The following is a 20830-nucleotide window of genomic DNA, read 5'->3' as shown; positions in this document are numbered from 1 at the left end:
TTTTAGCATTTTATTCTGCGCAGTTATGTGCTGGCATGTTGTGGGCTAAAGTCATGACCGATGGATTAATCTATGTATAGCCTTCTGTGCTGTTGGCTGTTTTTATCCTCGTACTGGGGTGGGACGTCTGAGCGCAGGTCTTGCCACCGCACCTTCAAACATTTTCTAGGGGAACACTGAATATGGTATTTGGTCTTCTAAAACAGCACGTGTCATTTAAAAATACACTGAGTACATCTCATCTCATTATCTCTAGCTGCTTTATCCTGTTCTACAGGGTCGCAGGCGAGCTGGAGCCTATCCCAGCTGACTACGGGCGAAAGGCGGGGTACACCCTGGACAAGTCGCCAGGTCATCACAGGGCTGACACATAGACACAGATAACCATTCACACTCACATTCACACCTACGGTCAATTTAGAGTCACCAGTTAACCTAACCTGCATGTCTTTGGACTGTGGGGGAAACCGGAGCACCCGGAGGAAACCCACGCGGACACGGGGAGAACATGCAAACTCCGCACAGAGAGGCCCTTGCCGGCCACGGGGCTCAAACCCGGACCTTCTTATTGTGAGGCGACAGCGCTAACCACTACACCACCGTGCCGCCCCACACTGAGTATATCAATAAAAGATTTTTAAAGAATAAAGTTCTATTTCTTTGACATATCCGACAGACATAACTCCCATTTTAAAAATCACTTTCATTATCGCTGTTGCTATGGTCAGTGAATTTCTGTCAGATGACCTGACGATAGACTCAGCCATTATGGATCTTTGGTAGTTATCGTGTGGAAGCAGGCTTTATAATTTTTGGGTGTCAACAGATAGAGTTGAAATAGTTTTTTCGCTGTTAATCTATTTCGTTCACGACGAGAAGCCCACAGTTATTTTAAAAAAATGCTATCGTCAGTCAAATGCACCTGACGATAGCAAAATTCAAGCCCTCACCACGCACATGTTGACTGACGCAAAGAGGAAATTCTACTGCGCATGATTTTTGTGACAGCAGACATTTACTTCCGGGCAAGACTTAGCCTGGGCCCGCCCATCCTAAGCGTGACGCAACACGAGGGCCTGTTGCGAGCTTAGTCTGGCCAGGCAAGCGATCTCCAGCTCTTCCAAGCTCCGGAAAAATCAGGAGCCAATCAACTTTGAGCATCTCCAACGGCCCTGGATAGAGGCGTGTTCAAGGTAGTGACGTAGTAGAACTGCGACCGGAAACCATAGATTGTTTACAGAATCATGCTGTATTGAAAGCATTCAACAGGAAGTTCTCATTGAAAACGGAGCAAAGAGCAGCCCTGGAGGTATTTATTGAAAGGAAGGACGTTTTCGCCTTGCTCCCGACCGGCTTCGGTAAGAGTTTAATCTACCAGTTAGCCCCGCTGGTAGCCAAATCAATGGGGCTCAGCAAGAATCCTATCGTCGCGTCACATACGTCAGAGGAAAGAGTGATGTGATTGGTTTAAGCTTCATCACAGCCTTTTCTGGCTTCGACCAGTAGCAAATTTAGGCATTTCAGGGAGGCGGGTCAACCATGGGCTCTGGGAAACGGTTGGGCTGAATATCTTGGCCAGACCAATAGCTCGTAGAGCTTTGAAGTCGCGTTAGCCAGACTAGGCAAGACTTGGAGTTCTGACAGCTAGATTTCATCAAATAAATCAAGGTAAGATTTTCAGTCAGCTATCCTGACGATAGAAATTTTTGACGATAGAAACGTTGAGAATATATTTGTGCATTCATATTTAAATTTTTCTGGAGGAAAACTATCGTAAGTTGAGATAAATCAGAGCCACTTGCGACCCTTTCAGCCGACAGGCCATTTCAATGTGTTATTTCCCCGCGAAAGTGACACAGTCGTGTCTATCGTCACTGTTCTGACAATTATTGTTTATTTCAATTTTGAAAATAAATTTTATCTTTATGTCAATATTTTATTATTTGGTTCTAGTGATGAGGTATTTCATATTATTACTAAATTTGTCATTAATAATGTAAGAAACAGTTTTGTTGCTATTGTCATCTAGAGTGTCTGTCAGAATATGATGGTAGACGTTAGTTTGTCTGTCAGATTTTGATGATAGAAACCGATGCGTTTCTATTGTCATTTAGCACGTCTGTCATGTCAGGCTTTTATTAATTAGTTACCAGGACTACTGTCCTAAAATTTACTGTGAATGTCCAAGACCCCAAATGCTACTAGAAAAACTTAATAGAATGATCAAAATAATCAATTCAGCAATTTAAGGAGATGGGACTTAACTGGCCTCTGTTATGGTAGAATCTGCCTCAATATAACTAACCGGCAATCAGTCAACCCATCTATTTGTCTGTCCATCCATCCTTCCATTTATTTGTCTCCCTGTCTGCCCTACCACCTATCCACAAAACGTAGCCATCCATCAATTTATCTACCTGTCTCTTCATTTTCTATCAGACTACCCATCCCATCTGCCTGCCTCCTCATCCATCCATTTATGCTGCTTATTCATGCAAATCTGCATGCCCCTCCATCTGCCCCCCTCATTTGCATATCCAGCCACCCACCCACCTACCTGTCAACATGTCCATCTTTCCACTCATTCCTCTGCATGCATCCATCCATCTCTTAGCATATCCATCCATTCTTCCACCCACCCACTTCTTGGCATGTCCATCCATACATCAATCCAGCCATCCACCCACCTACCTACTTCTTGGCATGTCCGTTCGCCTGCCCGCCCGTCCGTCCATCCATCCACCCACATGTTCATCTTTCCACCCACCCACACTTCTTGGCATGTCCATCCATCCATCCATCTACCTACTACTTGGCATGTCTGTCCATCCATCCAGCCACATGTCCATCTTTCCACCCATTCCTCTCCATCCATCCACCCACCCACTTCTTGGCATGTCCATCCATTCGCTCACATATCCATGCATCCAGTGCAGCAGGCAGCACCGTGGTGTAGTGGTTAGCACGGTCACCTCACAGCAAGAAGGTTCTGGGTTCAAACCCAGCGGCCGGCAAGGCGCTCTCTGTGTGGAGTTTGCATGTTCTCCCAGTGTCTGCGTGGGCTTCCTCCGAGTGCTCCGGTTTCCCCCACAGTCCAAAGACACACAGTTAGGTTAACATGGGGTGGCCTCGGGCTGAGGTGCCCTTGAGCAAGGTACTTAACCCCTGACTGCTCCCCAGGCGCTCTAGTGTGGCTGCCCACTGCTCTAGGTGTGCGTGCGCGCGTGTTCACTGCTTCAGATGGGTTAAATGCAGAAGATGAATTTCACTGTGCTTGAAGTGTGCATGCGACAAATAAAAGGTTGTTTCTTCTTCTTCTATTTCTTTACTTTTTCCTCTTCTGTTCCTCAGTCACACATGGCACAGACTGCATCAGTCTCAGAATGGTGTTAGGTTAGGATGAGAGCGGTATTATGTAAAGATATTAACTGCTAAATGGAGTTGCCAAGTAGCAGAGTTGTCCCACTGGTACATGGTGACTGACGTAAAACGAGTGAAAAACTCACACTTGCTTTGGTGTTTTGCATCCTTTCGTTTATTGTGTGAAAGCTGTCGTATGCTCCTGTGACCAGGCACAGAGCAACATGATGATTTCCACAAGCAGTTTGTAAAACAGAAATAATGCCTTCTCACCTAAGATGACCTTGAACGTGTTCCAAACATTAGCATTTTAGAGAAGTCACAATCCTCATACAAATGTGCATTGGTCGAGCTCTTGTAGCAAATTTGGGCGACTGGACAGGTTTTTCATTACGTTGACAATTTGTCACTCATTCATGTATCTTCAGGAGTTTTTCCCCCCTCACTCAATGATGGAAGACCTGGAGAGAAGTGACAAGGTGCCACAAGATGTAGGTTTAACACTATCCACGCATCAGTCGGTCTATAATGGAGCACCAGGGCTCTAGTGTGAGACCAATTTGGTTGCACGTGTGACCAAAAATCTGACGAGTGCAATGAATTTTTTTCCCCCTTGATCGCACTGGTGCCCCATGTATGCGCATGACTGCAGCGCTCAGTCTTTTTCCCCCAAAGGCACGCTCAAGGAAGAATGACATCAAGGTCAGAACCAATCAAAGGCAGAGAAAGAGTGGGTCTTCGGCTCTGGTCCTGAGATTCCTCTACGCTGCCGTGTCCATGTTTGAAATTGCGACCGACAGGCTACTTATCCTGCAGTGACCAACACTAAGCGAGTGAAAACTCAAGAGCAGTCATCTCCAGCAGTTTCTTGCGCAAAGGGAGGCCAGTCAAAATATTAACTGGCCACGTTGAGGTGGAGCATGCCAACGCAAGGCATAACCACAATAGCTCTAGTTCAAGCAGAAACAAGACCTGCAACAAGTTAAAACAGAATACGAGTAAAATGAAAGGATTCATGATTGCAGGTGATGAGGTTAAGTGGTATTGCGGTCTCAACGTGAAACCTCCGTCCAGGCCCCTGAGCCAAGCTGAATCTTAAAATAAGCAAATAAAAAAGTATTGACCTTTGCAAGCTGTAGTGTAACGGTGTTATTTATAGCCCTTTTGCAGCAAGAGGCAGGGGACTTCACCATCATTGTGCCTTTTCATCACACGCCTCAGAGGTAAGGCTTGTGTAGGACACTCCAATATTCTTCATGGTAGGCTTTTACAACATTTTCTTATAGAAGTACCAGTTGCAGGATCCAGGGGTACAAGATGTATCCCGTGTATACATTGTTAAACTATGCAACAACGAAGAGGGCAATAAAATCGGCATTGCTCACACAGGTTACTAGAAGGGAAAACTACTTCCACGCCAAAAATCATAGGAATACAACCAACGTGTTTTTTTTTTGTTTGTTTGTTTTTTTAAGCGATTTTAATATTTGGAAATTTGAGAAATTCCGATGTAACGCCGCTCACCAACAGAACTTTTACTTGCCATTTAAAAAAAAGCTATCAATTTTCAAATGAATTTTACACTGACTATTACGCTAACAATATAGACCCAAACTGGAGAATATGAAACTCGAGAATGAAAGACATCAAGCAAAATAACAAAACACGCATTATGTAACGCTACTTTTAAATGATACTCATAAAATAAATCGCCAAGTTTTAACTTCATACTAGGGCTGTCCCCGACCAAGGATTTTCTTGGTCGACCAGTGGTCGTGCATTCACTCCGACTAATCGACTAATCACCCCCCCCCCAAAAAAAACCTGCCCATTTTTACCGGGATACACATCTGTGAGGCTTTACCTGTAATGCCGGGCTGCCGTATCTATGCGCATTTACCACTAACGGTGGGGGTAACCTTCATGCAATTTTCAGCCATGCAGGCATTTTAAAATGGTTATGTTGTCTGTTATGTTGCCGCGTGCATCACTGTGTCACGTCTTGGCAGGCTGTATCCTGGCTCTAGGTATTCAATTAGATTTTTAAATCCCTCACCACTGATGATATTCACAGGTCGCATGTCCAGCGCGATGAAATCAGCTATTTTGTCAGTTATGTCTCTCTTCCTTTTGTCAGATAGAGAAGGTTTCATTACGAGCTTTTGCTGAGTCAGTGATGAGGATGAGGATGCCGTGGAGGAGGCTGGCTCATCGCAATAAAGTGGATGCGCCTGTAGAGAGATTGTAAAACAGTGAGCTGGATAATTTAGCTTTACCAGTAGCCAGTAACCAGTAGGCCTACGTATTGCAATCAAATTTCAGGTTGCAAGGGGTAGGCTAGCTAGGCTAGTAGGCTGCTTACATGGTTGAGGTGGTAAAGCATGTTCGTCGTGGAAGAATGAAAGGCGAATGTTTTTTTTGCAAATTCTGCACGTAACCCTCTTTGGGTCATCTTTGTTCTTTTCGAAATGATCCCATATTTTAGAGCTCCTTCCAGACATGCTGTCTGCCCGTGTTAAAAAAATCACCAAGAGTAAATTAGTGTCACGACTTCCTTTATCATGCCCGTCAAATTAAAAGCCCTTCAGCCCTTTGACAAGACGCGGCTTTTTCCCCTGCGACCAATCGACCAATGGAATTTTGGTCGGCTAATAATTTTTTGGTCGACCAACGATTAATCGATTGTTTGCCGTCAGCCCTGCTTCATACAAGCTAAAGTTCTCTTCCCAAAAAAATAAATTACACACGAGTTCTCATACGATTTACTTCCCGTTTGCAAATTTTCAGCTTTCTACTTCTAATAATGATTCCAAAATTACACCGAATTCTCAACCCTGAACACATTTATGCAGGTAAAAATTGCAGGAAAACTCAGCCATTTTGCTTTGAAAAATGCTTTCTTGGGAAATGCATCTTAACAGCAGCAAGGCTTGAACGGTCACTCTCGTATCCCAAATGTTCTTTTGGTACCAAATCTTGATTCCATCGCAAACAGCTCCCAAAATTACACGTTTTCTGAACACATTTCGATCAACGATGTCGAAGAACTGCTTTGGCAGTATCAGTTTACAAAGCGAGCGAGCGTGATAAACAAAAAGGTCTGAACTTACGTCTTCGTTGCTCACTTCGCAGCCATTCCTTCTTCTTCGTGTGAAGGTCTTTGATTAACTGTTAGAGGGGGGCTAATATAATAGTACCCCTAATAACAATAGATATGACAAACAGCCTTACTAAACGTTGTGTGACTAGTGAAGACAGCGTGACTTTTTACACTTTGCTTGTGAAACAATATCACAATGGAAAATTGTACGAATTCAATAGCGATTTGGAGGGGGAAAAAAAAAACAAGTATTATGAGAAATACCAGGAGGCGCTGGCTGAAAAAGCAAGGGAAAGAATGTGAAAGCTCCGTGAAAAGGGAAAGCAAAGTAACACACAACGAGAGCTATCTGTGGTGACCTAAAGAAACTCAGGCCATGTACACACGTAGCCGGGTATTTTTAAAACCGAACATTTTCCCCCCCTCCGTTTATAAAAATGTTTTATCCACACCACCTCGTCTTCGAAAAAAATCCCTTCCACACATAACCGAACATCTGCGTTTTCAATCACATTCATAAGCATTCCAAACCTGTAGATGGCATTATTTCCCCAAATCCTACCCCCAATCACAGCAGAATAGCCCTCTGTTGGCGTCACTTCCGCCTAAACATAAAACATGACGCCAAGCTCGTTCGTCTGGACAGACTCGGAGACAGAATTGCTTCTAAACACAATTTTGGAGTATAAACTTCAAAAGACGCAAGAAAACGTTGACTGGGAATCTTATCAGTAGTTGGGCTTCTAAAATGAAACATGTAAATAGCACCTGCACAATAATTAACGCTTTCAAGGCACTACTCCGATCCATTACTCTTTGTCCATGCTTAATCTGGCTTCTGCAGTAAACAAAGGTCGCACGTTTGACGTCAGGGCAGATTTGTTGTCATTTTTTTGGCGCAGATCGTGACGTTCTAAAACGCAAACCTCCGGTTATCTCTGTCTACACGAAAAGGCATAAACAGAGTTTTCAAAAATCTTCACTTTGCCAGGAGTTTTTTTAAATATTTGTTTTTGATGTGTTTTCATGTGGATGACAGGCCAAAACGTAGAAAAATATCTTCGATTTAGCAGATACCCGGCTACGTGTGGACGGGGTCTCAGAGGCATAAAAATGAGCTATTCAAGCTTACGCCTAGTCAGCATGAGGAAATAACGTGTTCCTTTTAGAAATAAAAACAAACTTGTATGATTTCTGCACAATGCAAATCTTAGACAATAAATGTGAAAATCTCAAAAAAAAAAGACCACACCCACAATGCATTCTGGGTATTCGTTAAAATGAATAATATAATAGATAATGGCTCAAAATGATATTTGCTCTCATGATCAAATCTCATCTCATTATCTCTAGCCACTTTATCCTGTTCTACAGGGTCGCAGGCAAGCTGGAGCCTATCCCAGCTGACTATGGGCGAAAGGCGGGGTACACCCTGGACAAGTCGCCAGGTCATCACAGGGCTGACACATAGACACAGACAACCATTCACACCTACGGTCAATTTAGAGTCACCAGTTAACCTAACCTGCATGTCTTTGGACTGTGGGGGAAACCGGAGCACCCAGAGGAAACCCACGCGGACACGGGGAGAACATGCAAACTCCACACAGAAAGGCCCTCGCCGGCCACGGGGCTCGAACCCGGACCTTCTTGCTGTGAGGCGACAGCGCTAACCACTACACCACCGTGCCACCCCATGATCAAATCTAATAAATAAATCAATATTCTGATGACAGATAAGTGACTTAGTGATATTGTTCATTTCTCTCATATACATGTTAAACCTTCGTACCCCTAGATCCTGCAACTGATCAAGGGGTCTCTTATGTTAACTGTGATGTACCCTGACAGATTGGAAGGGACCATTTGGTGCACCCAAATGAAAAAAAGTTAGTCTGGAGGAGCCCTGAGCACATAGAGAGGTTTAGAAGTCTGTAGGCAACAGACAATTGCAGACACACACCAAAGTGGCTGGAAAGTTATTTCAGGAAATAGTGCTCAACACTATCCAGGAAGTGGGAGTAACATCCTCACGGAGGATAAGGGAGCTTCAAGGACTCCTCCTGTCTACCTAACAAAAAAGATTTGACCTTCTGTCTTGCAAAAACAGATTCTTTTTCAATCCAACAAGCTGCTGTACGCTTGAGACATCTGGAAAAACGATGAAAACACTCATGGGACTGTGGAAAACGCAGCTGGAGAGGGTAATGCAGCATAAAGAAAGGTTCCGCCCACTACTGGACGCACGCCGAGGCACCCGATCCGCTGTAACCGTGGAAGAGGAACGACGATGATCATCATGAGCATCTCTGATGTCTCCGTTTTGGCGAAAATAAATTTTCCTCCCAGTTGTGCCCAATCATTGGAGTGTAGCCTCAAGAAAAAGCACATTTCATGGACAAAATTGTTAACCGTCTGAGCCACAGTGAGCTCTCTTTAGCATGCCTACAGCAAGTTTTGTGCAGGCTCACGCACCCACCCACAGTGACTTTCGAAAGCAGCCTCCTCATATTTAGCAAAACCTCAGTCTCCTTTCAGATGTCTTGCATACAACACATTTGGTCTGAGCGGCCCCTCTCAATGCCTCCGCCATCAAACACAAATGGCACGCAACACCTAGATCCACTTTCCAAACAATTCATTAAAAAAAAAAAAAAAAAAAAATGATGTGTTTACACCATCTCTTAGGTTTCCACACAGGTTTTCTTTGGAAAACTTTGTAGCTCATAAACAGGCAGTCAAGCTCCTCAAGAGTGAATGTGTAGTTTTAAACGCCACAGAGAAATGGCTGGCTACAAGCTGCAGGATATGAAGGATAAATATTTATTCAGCAAAATAAGGGAGACTTCGTATCCGTCTGTGGTCTGCGGACATGACGCAGGACCGAGACTTTTAAACCGTGAACCGAAGCTGGAAACTGACCACAAAGTTGGAACTGTCAAACGTCTTGGGTTTGGCATTCCTAAAAGCAGCACCCTTCAGAAGTCGGCACTGAAGTGAAATATTTAGGCTGCAAACACTTTCAGACAAGCATGTTCGTGTGTTCTCCAAATACAAGTGATGTACACTCATAATACCCACTGCTCGTTCACAGCACCAGTGTAATGCATAAACGCAATGCAGACACTGCTTAAGAGCTTCAGTTAAATGTTCTCATCAGACAGAATCGCCAAAAAAAAAAAGTCTCCGTGACTTGGATGTGAGTGCCAGAGAAATACTGACTTATCTGAAATTTCATAAGAACGGTCTCTCAAGTTTACATCAAATCCTGTGGAAACTAAATTTTTTTAAAATTCCAGTAAGCAGAGAGGTCATAGGAGAATGATCAGGGGTGGGTTTCCCAAAAGCCTCTTAATACTAAGAACATCTTAACGGGGGGGGCGAGCATGTGTTCATTGTGCTGCTTGCGCTACCATTTAATGATGATTTTTGTGCTGTGAATGCTTTTGGGAAACTCAGACCAAACCGGTTCAAACGGACAGGAAGGCCATGGTAACTCAACCAACTACTCTGTACAACCATGGTAAGCAGAAAAGCATCTCAGAACGCAAAAAAAGAAGTCAGTCACCGAGCCAGTTGGGCCACACCAGCAGAACACAGCATGGAATTCCAGTCCTGACAGCTAAGTCCAGGAGCCAAGGCTTCAGGGAGCAGAGGCTCAGCCAAACTGGACAGCTGACGATTTGAAAAACCATCGCTTGTTCCCAACCACAAAGGCTTTTGGCTGAAAATGCGTTTTTACGACAAATATAAATTGTATTTTAATAAGTAACTAGAAATGTGTTCAAGGAGCACAAGGCCCCTCCCGACAGCATTTTTGCAGGCGGTTATGCAGCCGTCATGAATGGTCAGTTACCTAGATTTTTCTATGAGGTTTTTTTCTGGAAGTTTAATCACATTTTCTGTCAAATTTAAGCTTATTATAGTATTCAAAGAAAAAAACAAAAACAAAAGGATCAGTCTGCTGACCTGTCATAGTTGTCATTTTCACCGTAGAAAGCTTGGACGCAACAGAGGCGGCCAATCTATACTGTCGATTTATTGGACAACATATGCCATTAGCCTTATAATTACACACAGTGTCAATGAGATCCGGAGCATTACATTACGATGCAGAGCCATGCACAATGGAAGAGGGATATCAAGTGTTCCATAGTTCAAGTTTTTTCAAGGCATTTTAGCAGAAATAATCCCCAACATGTTAAATGAACACCAATGGAATACATTCTCAGAGAAATCCAGCCCGTTCAGCCACTGCCATGACTGCTGGATAGAAGCCCGGTTCACGAAAAAAAAAAAAAAAAAAAAGTCACTTTTCTCATATGAAACGTTGACAGATTGTGTCCAAACCGTAGCCAGGTCGAGAAAACGGCATCCCCGATATATTCCCACCCATTAATGCTCGCCCCACGCCTTAGTATTTCCTGGAGTTTGGTGACAAGAATGGTCACGAATCCACGCAAGTGAATCTCTATAGAAATGTGTAGTGATGAAGACCGGTTGACAGAATAAAAGTTAGTTTTCTGATATTAGATGTTGACAGTTTGTCGCCAAACTGTTGCCAGGTCAAGGAAAGGGCATTCTGAATACATCTGCACCCATTAACGTGCCTTAGTATTTCCTGGAGTTTGGTGCCGAGCGTTTTTTGCAAGTGAATATATACAGGGTTAGTCAAAGTTACGTTTTGACTTAAAATTGTAGAAACCAATCGGGTCCGTAGTGGAAGTTCATCAATGGCGTACTGCTGCACCATCTGTAAGTAGACGTCTGATGTCACTGTTGGGGTGTCAAAAAAGTAGGGCCCAATTACGCCAGCACTGGTCATGGCGCACCACACATTCAGGAGAAAAATAATCCATTATGGCCCTTTTCCACTACCCTTTTTCAGCTCACTTCAGCTCGCTTCAGCTCACTTCAGCCCGACACGGCTCGCGTTTCGACTACCAAAAAACAGCACGACTCAGCTCGCTTCAGCCCTGCTTAGCCCCTAAAACTCGCACCGTTTTGGAGTGGGGCTGAAGCGAGCCAAAGCGAGCCGAGTGAGGCTGGGGGCGTGACGAGACACTCCCCTGTGCACTGATTGGTGAGGAGGAGTGTCCTCACATGCCCCGCGAGCACGCTGGGATCTGTAAACACCGCAAACCCGGAAGAAGGAGAATTACGAAAATTATGAAGCCTTGTGTCCCTCGCCTCATCTATACGCTCTTGCCAGTATCTGTTGGCGTTGTCGGTGACAACAAGCCACAGAACCAAGACCAGCAACACTAACGACTTCATGTTTATTGTTTACTATTCGGGTCGTGAGACTACCGCTTAAAAGCTCACTGATGTCACTGTTTGCGCTGCTTAACGACATCACCTGACGTCCACCCACTTTCGCTAACTCCACCCAATGTGTCCACCCACTTCCAGCCAGCACGGTTCAGCGTGGTTGTAGTCGAAATGCAACTCCAACAGCCCCGCTCAGCTCGACTCAGCCCAACTCAGCACGGCACGGCTCAGCCGCGTTTGTAGTGGAAAAGCGGCATTAGTGTTAACATAATTTTGACTAACTCTGTAGAGCCCCCATGGGGAACTTAGGAGAAACACCCAACAAGTGCTCAGCCTGTTAAGAAATGGCTCCTGGGTGAAGATCCCTCATAAACATGCCGAGAGATGCGTGCAAAACGTCCTCATGAATACCGTTAATGACTTAAAATATAAAATTCTAAAATAGTGCAAATGAAGGAAAAAAAAAAAAAAAAAAAGTGTGGTGATGCCTCAAAGGAAAAGAAAGAAAAGCATGAATTTCAGTGATTTGAGAATCAGGTCAAGCTAACAGCACTGCGCTAGATACGATCCCCACTTTTCGCATTTGGGTGAAATGTTCCTTTAAGCACGACAGAGAGAAGAGAACTCAGTGGTACGTCAGTGCAGCAGTTAGAGAATTTGGCCATAAACCAATAAGGGCCTCTGCATGCTCTTGCGACAAGGTTTTCGCAGATAGCTTTTCGCAGACAGTTGTAATTTATCGTTGAGCGGGGAGTAATAGGCGTGCGCAATGTTATTCACCGCCACAACGCAAGGGGGCGCGAAGTCGCGAAATCGCTAGGAGTAGTTGGTGGGTGTGGTTAGTGGAGTGTTTATCCTCCGGTTATTTATAATGACTAGAACTGGAGTCGTATAGATGTACGTACTTCCTCACTTCCTCGATCAACCGCTTTTCGTGCTGCTCCATCTTCACTCATGTTTTTAAAAATGGCGGTCGTGAAAACAAACCAAACCGGGAAAGTAGGGAAGCGGAAGTGCGTGTACAGCGGATGTAGAGTGGACCAATCAGAGCCCTCTTGTCTGCAACGCTGTCTGCGAGGCTAATGCGGTGGTCACAATTTTTGGGAGGTGCGCGCAGAGCATCTGCGAAGGTGGGGGGGCTACGCAGACGCCATCTGCGAGGACTGCGTTGTCAGCATAAATTGGCCTTAAGTTGCAAGATGAGGCCCAGGTCCTGCTGATAACGTGGTGCTATTGCAATTGTTCCCTTAGATAAGGCACCGAATCCTCAGGATTGCGCGCGCGCGCACACACAGGAACAGCTTAGAACCCTGGTTACCACCAGACTAAGGATTACAGAAGAACTGTGCATAGTTGGATTCTAGAACCACCACGACATTAATCTGAAAATTTTAGAACTCTTAAAATCAAGAACCACAGTGATGAACAGCGCTGCTTAGGTCTAGAACCGTAGTGAGAACCACAGAACTACAAATGTTGAAATTGACAGAGCTCAAGTGTGCGCTTTAGAACAATATAAAAACAGCACAATTACAGAAAATCAAGCCCTTTCACTCGGAGAACTACAGAGAAAACCAGCAAGGGTTCGAGAACTATGAAATCGCATTTAAGAGATGGTGAGAAATCCCAAAAGATTCGTCCTTTGCTGCTTTAGTAAAGAATAAAACATGATGAGGAGCACCATGATAGGAACACGTTCAACGACGGAGTGGTGTGAATGTAGGCCGGGTTTCTGTTACCACCCTGAATTGTCCTCCAAGAGCGTTTTCTCTCTCTTATTCCACAGCAATTTACAATCTTTATCCATTTAAAAGTTACATTTAATTATGTCTTACAACAACAACAAAACAGTTATACTTACATTACAGTAGCTATAAAAACAGTCATTCCCTCACTAGGCTCTTTTTTTTTTTAAATTATATATAAATGGGGGGGGAACCCACCCCTGAAAGACCAGGTTTTATCACAAACTGCAAAACGCTCCAAAAGATCCAAAGCACTGGCATTGGAGACTCTTTCCAAAAATGCAGTGGAGCGTCCGCTATACAAGTCTGTGTAAGCCATTACTATAGAAAGCTTGCGTTTTGAAATACTGTCTTTGCTGCTGCTATGGAAAATTAAAATCAACACCTTCTGACCAATGGGCATTTCCATGTAAATGTCAACCTCACCATGCAAGAATAAAGCAACATGTAATACATCAAAACCACTCCCAGAGATATCACCTAGGCCTGTATTTTACAGATGTGAATAAGTTGAACCAGTTTATCACAAGAATTGTTCCCGTCGCCTTAATGTCAGTCTTTCTTTCTTATAATGTAAAACCCAAGCTAAAATCAACTTTGATCATGTACAATTCTATATTATTGCCACAAGCCACAGAAATGTATGCTAAAATCCACAAAACAGCAAAAACAATAGCCATCCTAAATATTATTTAAGAACTTTGATAGTTTTAGCTGATATTTAGAGAGTTTTTCAAAGGGTTATAGTGGTTAAATTGCTGATTTTCTAAACATATGCCATGTCTATTTCAGACGCGTCACATCCATAACGGAATTTCGTCACATCCATAACGCTGACTTTTCCTTCCGAAACTCTGCATGAAATACAAAATATTTTAAACAAAGATTTTTTAATATTCACCTTGGACCCCTCTATCAAATGGATATCTCCATTTCGACATTAGGTTTACAATTTCACAGAGTTTGATAAAAATGTACAGTCACCCAAGAAAAGTGATACTTTTTCTGTCACATCCATAACGCATCTTTTATTGGCGTTTTCTGGCATGCCCTAGATGTACTATGGGAATTGTTCTTGTTCTATCACTTCTCCAGTATGGTACAGCCTTAAAATATGCAACACCTGTTTAAATACTGGGAGACAATAAAACATGCACTGGGTCATTTGTTGCCATTTTGAGTTCAAGTGTCACGTCCATAACGCTGGAATTGCTCATCAGGATGGAGAACAGCAGCACTGTGGCCATACTGCAAGAATTTCCGCTGCTGTAAAGTCCTTCTTTGGATGGTACGCGTTCTTCAGGCTACGCAATCCATTACTTTCAACTTCATGTTAAATCGATAACATAGTACGGGACGTTGTTTACCGCATGCATCAGAGTCTGCCAGCGGAGAAACTTTACTAGTCATTATTGCGTTTGCGAATAATACCCAGCGTGACCTTCTCAGGCATTGGTACTGTACTATTTAACTTTTTAGGGAATTAATCCTTGATCAATCCTTTGCGAGCTACTGGTCACAACTGGTTCATTTAAGCTACGGTCACACTACAGCTTGCGATGGGTTACCAATGAAAATGATGCGTTTTGGTGAGGTGAGCTAAAAGTTGTGGTCTCACATCAGGTGAACCTTTGACCGTCACGCCCCGGCTCGCTCACAGAACCCGGTCTTTATGGGAAACACCTGATGCTGATTTGAGCGCAATCAGCACGCGCACATATAAGGACACCGAGGCTTTGTGAAGCATCATCATCATGGTCATGTTTCTTTCGAGCCATGTTTACGACTGCTTTCGGTTTTGTAAATAAAATCACACCTGCTAATAAAACACTCTTCCGGCACTTGGATTCGTCTATCGCCACAGAACACTTCAAAAGTCTCTGTGAAAACAGTGTCCTTCTATGCGCGTGCTGATTGCGCTCAAATCGCCATCAAGTGGTGTTTCCCATAACAGCGGGGTCCCAAGCACGTGCACAACGCGCTCCGAAGGATCCCCGAATTTAAATCCACTTAAGTCCTGGCGAAGGTCAGGCTATGCCGAGCCCTCGTGTTGATGAGGCTTCCACAGGCACTGGGGACATGGGTTCGAGACAAATACGTCTCGAGAGGCTCGAAGAAGGTTCCCTGAGCTTCAGGAAATATTCCCAAACCCATTCGTCACTTAGTTTGCCGATGAAAAAACAAACAACGCCAACAAATTTCAACGCACGCATTGGCGTTTCACAAGGTGGAGACACCAAAAAAACTCCTCTCAAAGCTCAGAGAACAAATCGCCAAGTATGGAGCACTTGCATGTGACGTCACAGCCGATCCAGATTGTGACAGACGCCATCTTGTCGGTCAAACGCCATATTTCCGCCTTCTACTTCTGGTTCTACTTCTGCTTTTACTTCTACCTTTTCTTCTGGAAAACCCTACTACTGTATATACAATTCTACTACAACGGCTGCGGCTACAAGCTCTCCCTACCTGTACACGTTTATGTTTTTTGTGTATTTTTGCGTGTTGTTTGTCTGTACCGGACTTCAATATCCACTACAACCGTATGGACTTACTGGACATTGGTTTCCAGCAGAAAATTACGGTTTGTAGCGATTTCCATTGCATGCACAACATTCCAGACGAGATAGCGAGACCAGCGGGGTCTCCGTGGATTGTTATCGGAAGCAAAGTGAAGGAGGCGGCGCCGGGAGCGGAAGCAAAAGCGAGGCTGCAGAGCCGGCCTGTTGACTAAGCTCAGAAAACAGCCACTCAAACCTCCACTGCTAAGCCTCTACCTCTCCAACGCCAGATCCATGGTAAACAAGACGGACGATTTGGAATTACAGCTGGAATTACCTTATTCTATTATCGGCTGGTCAGTGCTATACTCAATACTTAAGTGACTTACCCATCCAATGAGGATTCTTGTTTACAAGATGCCACATCTGAGTCGCTGACAAATCCTGAATTTCTGTAAAGATAACTGTCCAGAGATTTATAAGCACGCAGTGCTTCACCACTGAACAGCGAGGGGAAAGTTAATGAGGTAAATCATACACGTCTGGGTATTCCGCTGGCAGTTCAAAATCCAGTCGTGAAAACTACGTCCGGTAAGCCATAAGGGTCACTAATCTGTAGATCGTTTATTTTAGACATATATCTAGTTATCTGTTCATTAGAAAAATGAGCCGTGTAGTCCGTCGGTTGAAATTGATCCATTCTGTACACGAGTGCAGCAGTATTCAGCGGAGTTTTTTACTGACAAGATGGCGGCTGTGTACTTTCCGGTCACGTGACTGCAAGATCTCTATAGGCTCATGAGACTTATCAACCAGCAACATGAAGTAGAAAAGCTTGGAAACCCAAACAGTGCAACATGAAAGGCAAAAGCTGACCCGAGACCAGGTAAAATGAGACCGGTCACCACCCCAATCCCTCCTCCATCTTTGTTTTTTTTCTGCAAAGATTTTGATCAAAGACTGTGGCTCAGACAGGCAAAACGAGTCCATCTGTGTTTGAGAAGGCAGCTTTAAAGCTCAGCCCAGTAAACACACTCTACAGAAACTATTTAAACTGACTGAAATGCAACAAAAATGACCACAACAAACAAACTGGATCAGGCAAAACAAAATCAGACCCAAAACCAAACTACTACTCTTTCAGCTTACATGTTTGCGTTTCCCCCCCCCGGGACAGAACACGATATATCGAGGTGTCTTGTAAAACAATATCATGTATAATGAAGCTATACATCGCATCATATGTGTATTGAATACATGTCTAGTGCTTACATCAGGTTGTGTGAGAGAACAGCCAGTGCTCTAATTAAAGTCAATGTTGAGAATTAACTGTTTATTTTGAAGTCTTTTCAAATCAGCGATACAGAGAACGAAAACCAGACGAATGAGAGGAAGGACACAAAGTGTTCACAGCATTCCTCCACTGTTTTCCATTAGCAATGTTATTATTCATCAGCTCTTGCTGACGTCAAAGCTAGCCACAGGAGCAGGACGGCGAGCTCCAGCTGCTGTGGGTTAAAGGAGAGTTGCGCTGCCTCGCTGGGAGTCTGGCAGCGTTTAGGCGCAGTGACGTACGGCCAGAGTGTAAGGGAGGAAGCAGGAAGCATCTGTTTGAACGGCAAGAGGCTTACATTAATCAGGGACGTTAAAGAAATGATCAAATAAAACAGTCCTGCTCTTGAAGGTCAGCTGCAGGGGGTGGGTGTCACAAACTAATGGGTGAGGAAAATCCTCCTGTACACACACACACAAAATATAAATAAATATAAATATATATATATATATATATATATATAAAAAGTGCTGTCAAAAATGTCGGTGTTAACGCGTTAACTTGACTCAATTTTAACGGCGATAATTTTTTTATCGCGAGATTAACGCTCTGTGACATGATGTAGGTTTTTCATAAGCTTTTGAAACTGCCAGGAACTTGGAACAGAGACTTTGCTTAGAAAAACGATAGCAGCTAGACTGTAATGCCACGCCCCGCACAGCCAGAGTCCTCTGCCCTCCCCCGAAGAGCCACGGTGCTCGACTTTGCAGTGGCTGTGACAAGACGTGTTATGCTCTGCAATAAATAAAAAACAAAACAAAAAAAAACCATTGGTACAACCAGTGTTCGAACTATGCCGATATTTTCGGGGGGTCCCTTTTTTCCCTTGGGGGGGGGGGCTTGCGCTTGTTTCAGAGCACGGATCTCCATCGTGTGCTCACTTCGGATATGCAAATGTTTCCCGTTACACACGACTGCTATGTCAATAAACATCATTTTGCCAATATTTTAGAGACACCCCCCCCCCAACATTTCCCAAATCATGTTTTCAAGGGATCTCATGTCTGTTTCAGGGAATCTCGGATCCCCCGAGTACCCCCGTAGTTCGAACGGTGATCAAGCCCATTCACTTTTTTATGCTGATAAGAGAATTACAATGGTTTTTCATGTGACAAAAATGCGCGATTAATCGCGAGTTAACTATGACGGTCGCGACATTAAATCGCTTGACAGCACTTATATATATATATATATATATATATATATATATATATATATATATATATATATATATATATATATATAGTGCCGGTTGTCCCCCCGCCGTGCAAAGCCTTTGAAAAATGCTCCAATGGGACATTCTGAGGCTATCTGAGAGAGAAATTGTAACAAATTGTCTGTCAACATTGAAAAAGAAAGAAGTAATCTTCTTCTGCCCCGGACAGTCTTTGGCTTTCTTCCGCTTCGTGCCGCAGGATGACATCTTTAAATGCCCAAGTGTCAACAAAAACAACTTGCGAGCTACTTCTGTCAAAAGCTCCCACGCCGGTGGGTGAAAGGTCATTCAGTCTCGAGAAATCTCGCTGTACAAGTCAGCTGACCTTGTATGTAACCCATGTCAAATCTTGCGAGAGCAGCCGCGACAAGTAAACAACATGGCGCCTCAGTCTGGAAAACGCCAATTTGGATTGTTTTCCACCGTCTGGCGGTGTATCTACTATGATTGGAATATTTTTGGAGCAATTATAACGTATTTGATGATCAGACACATTGTCACGTAGTGTTGCTGGGATGTTTTCACGGAGTCGGTAAGGGGGCGCACGCCGAGAGTAAGAGGGCGCAGCGCCCCTGTTCCCCCGTTCAGACGAAAGCCTGATTTTATATATAAAAGAAACAAGTGCGCTCTCATCTCTCTCACACACACCTAGAATACTGTAAACATGACGTGTAAGAAGGTTATATTGTGAAAGTGTCCCATTTTTCTTGGCCAAATGACTTCCAAAGAGAAACCTCCACCACAGAGTTGAGAGCAACAGTGAACCAGCTTGAGTGCTTAGTGCATAGAAGGGAGGAAAGAAACGGAAAGGGAGAGGGAGAAAAGAAAGGAGAGAAAGAAAAGAGAGAAAGATTAGCTAATCTGATTTATTGTGCAAAACGCAGGGAATGTTTGCCAACATTAGGCTAAGTACTTTATTGCGCAAAATAAACAAGGAGACAAGTTTACATTCATGCTACAAGTGAAAAGAAAGGTTATTGTTTATAGAACTTAAGCACTGCCATGATTGGCATAAGCACTCGTGATTCAGGGAGGAAAAAAAAAAAAAAAAGACAAAACAAGAGAGAGGCACAAACTGGGAACGGAAAAATGTCTCCTCCTTAGGAAACCTCTTCCAGGAGAAAGCATGTCTGAGGAGAACAATACCATGTGCACTGAAGATCATGCTTTATCAAATCATTGATAAAAGGTCGATATATTATCTCGCTCACACACACACACACGTTGTGTGCGAGAGATCACATGATCAACGCTTGCTTACTTTTGCGTTGTCATTTCCCCTGATGTTAAAGCACACAACATGAACAAACATCAGCTCCAGTCACCAGAATTTCCACGACATGGTCCCTGTGAAACCTTGTGGAAAGAGAGTCTGTCGGTCTGACTGTACCACACACAGTGGGAGGAGACTTTGCTCAGGACAACAAACGTGAGCGTGTTGTCGTCGGGGCAGATAGGGTACGAGGTCTTGCGATGTGCTTTCCTGAGACGACCACGGATAACGGCAGCGCAACATGCGCTGCAACTGAACGGAACGATTTCCATAAAATCTCTTACACGATCAGTATCACTGGGGGGGGACCACACACAGAGCGGATGCAAGGAAAGGGCCCCCCAATAAAATCAAACTAGCGCAACTAGTGAACAGTGTGACGATGCTTTGTGAATGCTCTGTTCACGCGGCCGGCTATTCAGCCAATCATTCCAGTGCAACACAGTTCCTTTGAGTCATACTAAAAGTCATTGTGTTCATCATTTAACTACTGCTCACAGAACACCCTTATTCTTCATGAAATGAGAAGCCAGATATTCTTTGGCGGCTGTTAAGGTTCCTAGGAGGCTTGCCCAAGTAAAGTCTGAGGTGTGTGTGTGGGTTTTTTTTGGGGGGGGCGGGGACACTGTACAGACGAGGAAAAATTGTTGATTTAAATAAATAAATAAATAAATTATATATATTAAAAAGTTTCAAGTCAAAATAAAGTGGTTAAATTCAACTCCCCCCGGTAATTATTAAAAATAGGTATCCTATGAGTACATGTGGCTACTGCTTATAAATAAGTTTTCTGATCCCATGTCCATACATCTAGCAAGCGCGCACATACATACATACATACGTCATCAATGATACTCGCCTCATCTCTTGCAATCATCACCAAGCTGTGAGCAGCATCAGGGCTTAGAGTATTTTGTTTCCCGCGTTTTGTTCAAAATATTCCGAGAAAGCACTTGTTCGTGAATTGTCTTAGAAACATTACTTAGTACTAATGAGCACGTTTTGTTTCACGAGTGTAGTGTAAAGGCTCT

At 43.7% G+C, this 20830-nt stretch overlaps 1 protein-coding gene across 1 annotated transcript in view; it reads right to left on the bottom strand.

Moving 5' to 3' along the window:
* The window catches only part of LOC132884894 (cytoplasmic phosphatidylinositol transfer protein 1-like), a 125201-nt gene extending 105326 nt beyond the window's left edge, over nt 1-19875 (bottom strand). The window contains exon 1 of the mRNA XM_060918937.1: nt 19788-19875. Coding sequence (XP_060774920.1) covers nt 19788-19838 — 51 coding nt within the window. The 5' untranslated portion in view covers nt 19839-19875. The remainder of the gene's footprint in view (nt 1-19787) is intronic.
* Nucleotides 19876-20830: the final 955 nt, after the last annotated feature.

This window comes from Neoarius graeffei, chromosome 4, assembly GCF_027579695.1.
Source record: "Neoarius graeffei isolate fNeoGra1 chromosome 4, fNeoGra1.pri, whole genome shotgun sequence".
In the NCBI taxonomy this organism is placed as follows: Eukaryota; Metazoa; Chordata; class Actinopteri; order Siluriformes; family Ariidae; genus Neoarius; species Neoarius graeffei.
The sequence above is the reverse complement of the archived record's forward strand: the minus strand, read 5'-3'. Positions and strand labels throughout refer to the sequence as shown.